This window comes from Typha angustifolia, chromosome 10 (assembly GCF_048772165.1).
Source record: "Typha angustifolia cultivar Huaian chromosome 10, ASM4877216v1, whole genome shotgun sequence".
Lineage (NCBI taxonomy): Eukaryota > Viridiplantae > Streptophyta > Magnoliopsida > Poales > Typhaceae > Typha > Typha angustifolia.
The window spans coordinates 7,147,483-7,156,142 of NC_133248.1; the positions used below are offsets into that span (position 1 = coordinate 7,147,483).

The 8,660-nt window shown below is 36.6% G+C and overlaps 1 protein-coding gene across 4 annotated transcripts; it reads right to left on the minus strand.

Annotated features, from left to right (window-relative positions):
* Positions 1-278: 278 nt before the first annotated feature.
* LOC140769073 (nicotinamidase 1-like) lies at positions 279-3,474 on the minus strand. 4 transcript variants are annotated; one of them, XR_012105841.1, is made up of 7 exons: positions 3,295-3,474; positions 2,842-3,025; positions 2,616-2,749; positions 1,698-1,883; positions 970-1,076; positions 784-847; positions 279-555 (listed from the first exon to the last, which is right to left on the minus strand). XR_012105841.1 is itself a non-coding variant. In XM_073109622.1 (5 exons), exons 1-5 carry the CDS (start codon positions 3,316-3,318, stop codon positions 463-465), a joined length of 621 nt encoding a protein of 206 aa, XP_072965723.1. In that variant the 5' UTR covers positions 3,319-3,474; the 3' UTR covers positions 279-462. The 4 variants fall into 4 exon arrangements, 2 of the variants coding, with proteins under 2 accessions (XP_072965723.1, XP_072965724.1); XR_012105842.1 differs by lacking the exon at positions 784-847; XM_073109622.1 differs by lacking the exons at positions 784-847; positions 970-1,076.
* Positions 3,475-8,660: the final 5,186 nt, after the last annotated feature.

Here is an 8,660-nt window from a genome sequence, read left to right on the forward strand (position 1 = left end):
AAAAGCACATCTATTTCAGTGATATTTAGTTCCATTTTGTAGGAAGTCTGTGCGTCTCCCAGCTATTTTAGAAGGTGAGCCTATGGTAGGATATGTTACTGACTTTTTAGCAAATAGTATGCTCTATTTATAAATCATAAAAAGATCTATAACTTTATCTTTTTTTGTATTTTTGACTATAATCTGTTTTCAGATTAAAGTCTTTTTTCTTCACAATTCTTGAGAAACGGAAAAGAGTAATTTAAGAATAATTAATTTTTTGTAATCTAATTTTCATGAACACCTATCCTATTTAACTTCTGAAACAGTCCAAGTTACAAATTCTCTACTGCTAGGTAGACATCAGTACTAGACTGTGATACAAGTTTGATGATGAGAATCTTATAATTAAGAACCTTAATAACATCGTTATCCTTTTATGACCTCTTATCTAATAGTAATAACAACAACATATTCCAATATTCAAAGCTCCTGGGATGAGCCAAGCGTTACTTTCCTTACTATTTTAGCTCCCCTTCCCTTGGCCATGTAAAGTCCTATGTGGTGAAGCAATTCCTGAGATGAAAACAAGCAGAGTTGGAGATTAGATTGCAAGTCAGAACTAGCAGACTACTTTTTAAATTTAATTTCATTAAATAGATGTAAAATAATGTTCATCAAGATAAGCTTTTATTCTCATCTCTAGCGAATAACTTGGTCGAACTTTAGGAATGAAGATGAGCATCTATACTGTCCAGGAGCATCAATGCAAAGTAAAAGGTTTTATCGCAAAACACAACTTACATTTTTGACTTTCCTAACATACTTGCAGATGGACTCCTTCTCAATATACATTGTAGAAAACCACCTATCCTAGTTAATAAGAATATAACTCAGCAAATATTTTTCAGAATAACTCATAATGTAGAGTAATATTCTTAGAATAACTGATAATATTTCATACACCAAAGAGGTCTTAGGCAAATATACCTAAAAGGAGGAGTCCAATTGCAAAGGATGTTTTTGCCCATCTAAAATATTTCTAGCCATATCCAAAACCCTCTCAATGAAACTTTCACTTAATCTTATTCAGCTACCTGCATTGTAACCCATTGTTCATGTTTAAACAAAGAGAAAGATGAGCCAGTGAAGGAAGGAACCATTCAAATGATACATGCAGCATGAGAAAAGCGGTTAACGTTTCAATGATAGTATTCCCTGGACTTCTCTTCGATAGTCAAGGAATGTACTAGGTGAAGTTTATGTAAATGAGATTGCTGACTTATACCCATTGAGTTAGCCATATGTTATATTTATATTACAATGTAAATCTGTTAAATATACATATCGTTGATTCTTTACATGATATTACATAATTTCCAAATATAAGGATTGCTGCTAATATATTTCCTTATAACTTGATTCTAATTGATTATGATCTTTTTTATACTTCAAGATATTATCTTCACGCATTCTAGAATGATTAAAATTGCACCATCTTTGTATAGTTGATCATGATTCATACTTTCCTTATACTAGGTGGATGTCTTTGCACCTCCTATTTCCAGGGTCTGCTACACTACTAGGTGCAATAATAATATTGCGCATTAATTCCTTAATCAGTCTAGCCTTTTAAGATTGTGTCCGTAAAGAGTCGAATGATCCACCTTTGGACCTTTGTAAATTTGAACATATAGCATAAGAAAAGTATACGAAACCTGAGGATGGGGTAAAGCTCCTTTGAGAGTTCTTGCAATGTCGACAGGGAAGTTGAAGGTAGCACATCCCTGGGAATAAACCACCACCTCTTCAAGTGGTGGAACTAGGCCAATATTTTTAGCTGACAAGGTAGAGCACACAAAATCTAGAACACATATATCAGTGCATACCCCTACCACCAAAACCTACATACAAGTTATAAATTCTTGTAAATAGAGGAAGCATGCAAAAAGGAATATCAAAACAGGAAGAATGCACCACTGTCACTTAAATCTGAATTCTGAATTCTATTAGCATGTATAGAAAAAAGATTCATTGTCTACATGTTTCGTTTTGTTATCTGATAGTCTAAGCTTTTACGGAAGATGAGAAATGAATATCAGAGCAAAAGACCCTAAGTTCAAATTGCATCTTGGGCTTAAATATCTTGAGCATAGACATAAGGTGGAGTGTTAGAATATAACGATCACAATTATCGTTCCCTAATAGCTGAAGTTTTTTTGGGAAGACATGATATTGACCATTAGAATATAAGAACCACCATTCTCGAATATGGCTTAAGATTTTAGAGAAGGTGATAGGTTAATATGGTATTAGAGATTGTTTTTTTGGATGTCATGAATTCAAATCTCAATAATACAATTTTATTCCCTAATCTCGACGTGTGTTGAAATCATGATATGCATTAGTGGTCTGTTACTTGACAACTTAAGTTTTTAGAGCAACTAGTTATCTAATATATTATCAGAGCACAAGTTCTGAGTTTCCTGCATAGCCTATATATTATTTAAAATATAAAAGATTTAAGTCAAATTCACAATAGTGTGAGAAGAGTGATAGAATATAGAAACCACAATTCTCTAGTAAGTTAAACTTTTTAGTGTAGTCAGTGCATGTGATATTTGATAAACACTTACAGAGGTGATTTCATTGGCCTTCACCCATTTAGCAAAAGTATTTGATCCATCCTTCTCCATAGAACCAATGAACCCATCAAAGCAATCCTTGCGTTTGATTGTCACATTTGGGTCCTCCTCCAACCATTTCAGAGCTGAATTTTTTTTAACCAAATATATCAAAAACCATCAACTTCTAAGTATAAAGAAACTTTCTATTGGGAGAGAGAGAGAGAGAGAGTGGTACCTGGAACCAGATCTTCTTCACCTGATCCAAGTATACAATGAGGTGGGTAAGGAGACTCAGGCTTATTTGGATGGTGTGAATCAAGAAAAACAAAAACTGGCCATTTCCTCTCAGTGAACAACTTAGACAAACTTGCAGCCTCTTCCACCATCATTGATATCTGCCTATTGGGTTCAACTGGAGCCTGCACAATATTAATTTCATAACTTAAAGAAAGTCAAAGTACCATATCCAAGTAGAGTTCCAGAATCCATCACTTGCTAAAAATGATCATGTTTTTAACTATAATTTATTACCAGATATTTATGTATGAAACTCGAACAAATAAAAATAGCATTATAATTTATACAGCAAAAAAATAAAAAAAGGGAGACACCAACTTTATCAATGAAATATAGAATTGAGGATCATTAAACTAATTCCAGAATTAACAAAAGATCGAGAATAGCATACGAGCTCCAACAGTGCAGAAGCCATTAAGAATGTCAACCAGAACTAGACCTAGAGTTCTTCCAGAATCCTTCTCGCTTAAAAGAACATAGTCATCTTCTTCCTCGAAGCAGCCTTCACGAGATCTATAATTCTAGTCTCAGAACCCATCTTTCTTAATTTCACTCTTTCGATCTCAGTTCCTCCTCCTCCTCCTCCTCTCTCTCTCTCTCTCTCTCTCTCTCTCAAAAGAGTATTGCGTTGATATATGTAGGGAAAGATGAAAATATCTGATGTCCAGTCACCGGCATGCAAGAGTTACCGCAATCAGTACATAGTCGTGAAGTCGAAAAATAGCGAAATTTAAAAAGGATCAAGAAGAATGTGGACCAAAAAAAAAGTGGGGGAATGAAATGTAATTGATTTTATTTCAAGAGAATTCAATTGATTTTATTTGAGAAAGAATTCCGTTCTTTGTAAAATAATGAAATGACCAAAGAAGATGACATTGTACCACCCGTAAGACCATAAGGAAAGAAAGGAAAGAGAATAAAGATGCAGAAGGACGAAAGTCAAAAGACTAAACATGGAAGATGGCAAAAGGATAAAAAGAAAAATCATATAATGTGATGATTGATGTCCACCTGTCCGAAATGTAGTACAAACAAAGATCTCAAATATAATCTGGTCTTGATGTGATGTGATTCATAGTTATCCCTGTTAAACTATCACTGTAGGCCAAAATCTCGTCGGATTAGCTGGTTTTTGTTTGCACAAATTTATCGGCTCTACGTTATGAGTTTAAATCTCTGCTGAACGTTAGAGGTTGATATCTTTATGGGTTTTTCATCAGAACACTGTGTGCATATCGTATGAGCATATTGTGCCTCTTCTTTTAAGTGGGTTGACCCACTTTTATAATTTATATATTTGAGAGGATAAGCCTCTTTGTCTAGACAATAATTAACAATAAAAACTTTTAAAATATTCTAATTGCTACCACAATCTTTAAAATATTATAGAGATAATTTCCTTTTCATCTCCTAAATCATCATCGATCTCTATAATAGCCCTTTGAACTTTTTTGGGTTTTGTTACCTATTTTCATTCATATCATCTGAGTATCACATGATAACCATATGGCTAGAATACCTTTATATATATATATATATGTGAAAACTTAAATAAGACTTTTATGTTGCCCAAAATATCTTTAGAGAATATTATCGATCTCTTCTTCTTCCTCTTCCTAGAGAACACCCTCATCCACACCCCCTCTTTTCGTCCTCCTCCCTCAACGTCTTCTCCAGCGCTAGCCACTATGTCGTCTCCCGTCCTCGCTCCTCCTTGTTCTTCCCTTGCCTCTCCTCCTACAATTTCTTGTCAGCTTTTTTCTTTGCAAACCGATTCGTATATTTGAGGTTCAAATAATAGTGTCTCGGTATTTTCAAATGATTTCTAAAGTGCTTTGAAAAACCTGACTTGAAATCTTTTGTAATTTGAAAATTTTCAATTTAATTGTATATATGCTCATATTACAATTTCTAGATAAATAAACATAAATAGGCTATTTTGTACACATCTGCCAACCTAATAAACTTTAGGAGTCCCATTTGACACATAATATTAAATGCTTCACTTCAATGAATGGATATGGGAGATAACATGACATCACACATGAGACACGATATGGGAGATAACATGACATCACACACGAGACATGATCGTTCACAGATATTCTTCTATTCATTGGTAGTATTGGAACTACAACTTAGGTGTAAACTTTATTTGAAGCACAATAGCAAGACTAAGAATCCTAATGCTGCTGCTTTCGCTATTGAACGCTAATCTTCATTAAATAGGTTTTTGTAATTATTTTGAGAGTATTTTCAATATTAGTTTTCATCATTTATCATCTTCTTCATTCATGTCATTTGTTAGTAAATACTAAGCTTTATATAATCTTCTTTGTTCATCTCATTTTCATCTTTAGTTTTCCTCCTTATATATACTTACTAAGATTTGATCTCTGTATTCCGTTTGTACTCTATATTTGATCTGTCATTGAACTTGTGTCCATATAAGTATTCAGGGAGTATTTACAACATTAGGTTTTGTAACACCTTAAAAAAGGGCGAGCATGTGACCGGCACATGCACCCCTTTCTCCTTTCTCCCCATCCCTCCTTTTTATAACACCTAAAAAGACACTATTTTGTACACATTTGCCAACCTAATAGTAAACTTCGCAAGTCCCATTTGACACCTAATATTAAATGCTTCACATCAATGAATGGATATGGGAGATAACATGACATCACTCATGAGACACGATAGTTCACACATATTCTTCTATTCGTTGGTAGTATTGAAACCATCCATCTCGTTCTCAAAAAGATAGGTTACAACTTAGGTGTAATCTTTATCTGAAGCACAAGAGCAAGACTAAGAATCCTAATGCTGCTGCTTTCACTATTGAACGCTAATTTTCATTAGTAATTTTTCTTCATTAAATACGTTCTTGTAATTATTTTGAGAGTATTTTCAATATTAGTTTTCATCATTTATTATCTTCTTCGTTCATCTCCTTTGTTAATAAATACTAAACTCTGTGTAATCTTCTATGTTCATCTCATTTTCAACTTTAGTTTTCCTCCTTATATATATACTTACTAATATTTGATCTGTGGTACTTAGCAGGTGGCTTTATTTAATAGAGCTGATTGATTAAATATTGTCTCTATGATTTACTATAAATTGATAAAAATAATATGAATGATAATTTGAGATAACTTTACTAGCTCCAACTATTTATTAAAAGCAATGAATTCTTAAATGAACTTACCCAAGCCTATAGTGGACGTCAATAGGATTATTTAATTAATCAATGTTAAAAATGTGGTGCTTATGTTTTTATTGCTTCATTATCGAATAGATTCCGTACCATATGAGGATGATGCGTAATTACAATCAGTTATCTAGAAAGTGATATTAGATAAGTAAAACTTCTATTGTCTAGAAGTAGTGTAGAAAATATAATGTTTTATCTTATGACATCATTGCATTCATATCATACATGTGTACATACATTTTGTACTTAGTAATGCAAAAAGTACATATTAACTTTACTTACTACTCAATATGGTTACACGTATCATGATTTTTATGTATATCTTTAGGCATGATTATTTATGATAGTATATAATACATGATAATGATGTGTTTTCTATTATGTTTGTTTGTATAGTATAATATCATACTATTTCTACACGTCCACGACTATACATGTCCACAACTATAAAAGGGGTGACATTTGCATCTCAATAATAGCCAACACCTCCCCAGCCAAAGTTAGAAGCGTGGGATCTATATTATTTATATATATAGGCCTACGTTAGAGATCTCAGTCTATTGATCGTAAATAATCAAACAACCATTTTGCCAAAGTGATGGACAATTTACAATAAGAGTCATACCCTTTAAGATATTTAAGTTAGAGAGAGAAGGGTAGTGTAACATACCAAAAAAAAAAAAATAGGGCACGTGCCCACTTTTACGTCCCCTCTCTTGGCAGGTCTTGGCTTGACAAAGGGGTGCTTTTGTCAGGCCAAGGTGAGGGGAGGAGAGCAGGCCTAGCCTTTCCCTCCCTACGCACGCCATCGTTGGTGTGCATAGAGGGAGGGGGGGCGACCTCGGGCAGAGGGCCGCTGCTCCCCTCCCTCCCTCTCTCTCTCCCCCTATTTGTTCCCCTTCTTGAGGAGAGCTCGGTGTCACCCCTTTCCTTCCACCCTTCTTCTTTCCCTTTTCGAACATTGTTGTGATTGTCGCTGTTATGGTCGGGCAGGTGTAATCCTCATCATTGTCAGTGAGTTTTCTCCTTCCTTCGCATCCTTTTCTATCCAATGACAAGGCGGTGCTTCGGGTTGTACGTCATCACCGCCCTTCTTCCCGGGCAAGGTGACGGCAGTGGGCCGCTGGCCTTCGTGCTTCCCCCACAGAAGTGGGTAGTGACTTGAGAAGGGAGAGGCCTCTCAGCTTAGGCTAGGTTATACCCAGCCGGAGTGCTGCAGGCGAGCGTGCCCCAAGTTAGGGCGGGTTAAGCCCGAGCGTGTCGGACTCGAGCTGAGGTGCGTTAAGCCTACGCATGGCAAGCGAGCTCAAGCACACCTGCCTTAGGCTCAGGCTGGGGCGGGTCGAGCCCACGCGTGGTAGGCGCACTTGAGCGTGCCTACCTTAGGCTGGGCTCTTGCTAGGCTCGACTAGCTCGGTGACTCCCACCTCGAGCTGGGCTCGACTAGCCCGAGTGTGTTGTGCCCGCCCGAGCTGGGCTGGGCCAGCCCGAGCGTGCTCACCTTAGTTGGGCCTAGCCAACTTGAGCGTTGGGCCTAGCCATCCCGAGCGCTAGCTACAGGCTACGCCTGGGCAGCCCGAGCCCTGGCTACGAGCTGGGCCTAGCCCAGCTCGACAGGCTCTTTGAGCCCTTTTTATTTCTTGGGCTTCTCCTCATGTTTTGGGGCAAGGTAGGGATTGAATCGCGTTTTCTTTCATACTACTTGTCCCCATTTTTTATTCCTAGTAAATCTTTTTAAAATTTTAGTGTTGACTTAGTGATCCTGTCGCAGAGTACTTTGTGACCAGCGCTTAGCTCGCAGCTGGTCGTGATTAGGTGGGGACCACTCTTCGCTAGGGACTTTTCAGTAAATCTAGGCAAGTGGTCTATCCATTCTTGATTTATTATTTGATGTGATAGCATAAGCATATATGACATGCTAATCTTTGCATTCTAGCAAAACCTATCTAATTAGTACGTTGCTTGACATGATTTGTTATTTATTTAATGTGATGTGCCACATGCTTAGGTAACCATGTTTACTATCCTGTTATGCTAAACTTAATTACCTTGTCATGACACTTGCACACGTATACGACCCGAAATACTCAATGAGTTATTAGGTGTCAGCTGCTACACACACTTCTACTGCATCTTATTAGGAAAAATCCTATTCCCATTCTAAAGGGAAAGCGTTGCAAAAGGTTGGTTCTCATAGTTCTTAGTTCTTTTTCAAATGACTCTGTTGGAGAAGAGGACCGAGCGAAATAGGTTCTAGAAGAATGTGGCGAGGAGAGAATGGTCAAGGAGGAGGAGGAGAAGATAATAATAGAAAATAAGAGAAGTAAATAGCCCGTAGTAGAGGAGAAGAAGATAGAGGTGGCCAAGAAGAAGCAGTAGGAGAAGAAAATAGATGAGAAGAAGATAGACGAGGATAAAAACAAGATAGAGGAGAAGGAAAAGAGGAAGAAAAAAGAGGAGGATAAGAAAATAGATGAGGACCTACAAAAGAAGATAAAAAGGAGGCCAAGGAGAAAGATAAGAAGAAGATAGAGACCAAG

Excerpts from the sequence above, each read along its gene's own strand:
- LOC140769073 (XM_073109622.1), bottom strand. The coding sequence starts at position 3,318 with ATGGCTTCTGCACTGTTGGAGCTC. Across the intron at positions 3,026-3,294 it reads CTTCTGCACTGTTGGAGCTC|GCTCCAGTTGAACCCAATAG; the intron begins GTATGCTATTCT and ends AATATTGTGCAG. Across the intron at positions 556-1,697 it reads GAGCTTTACCCCATCCTCAG|GAATTGCTTCACCACATAGG; the intron begins GTTTCGTATACT and ends TTTTCATCTCAG.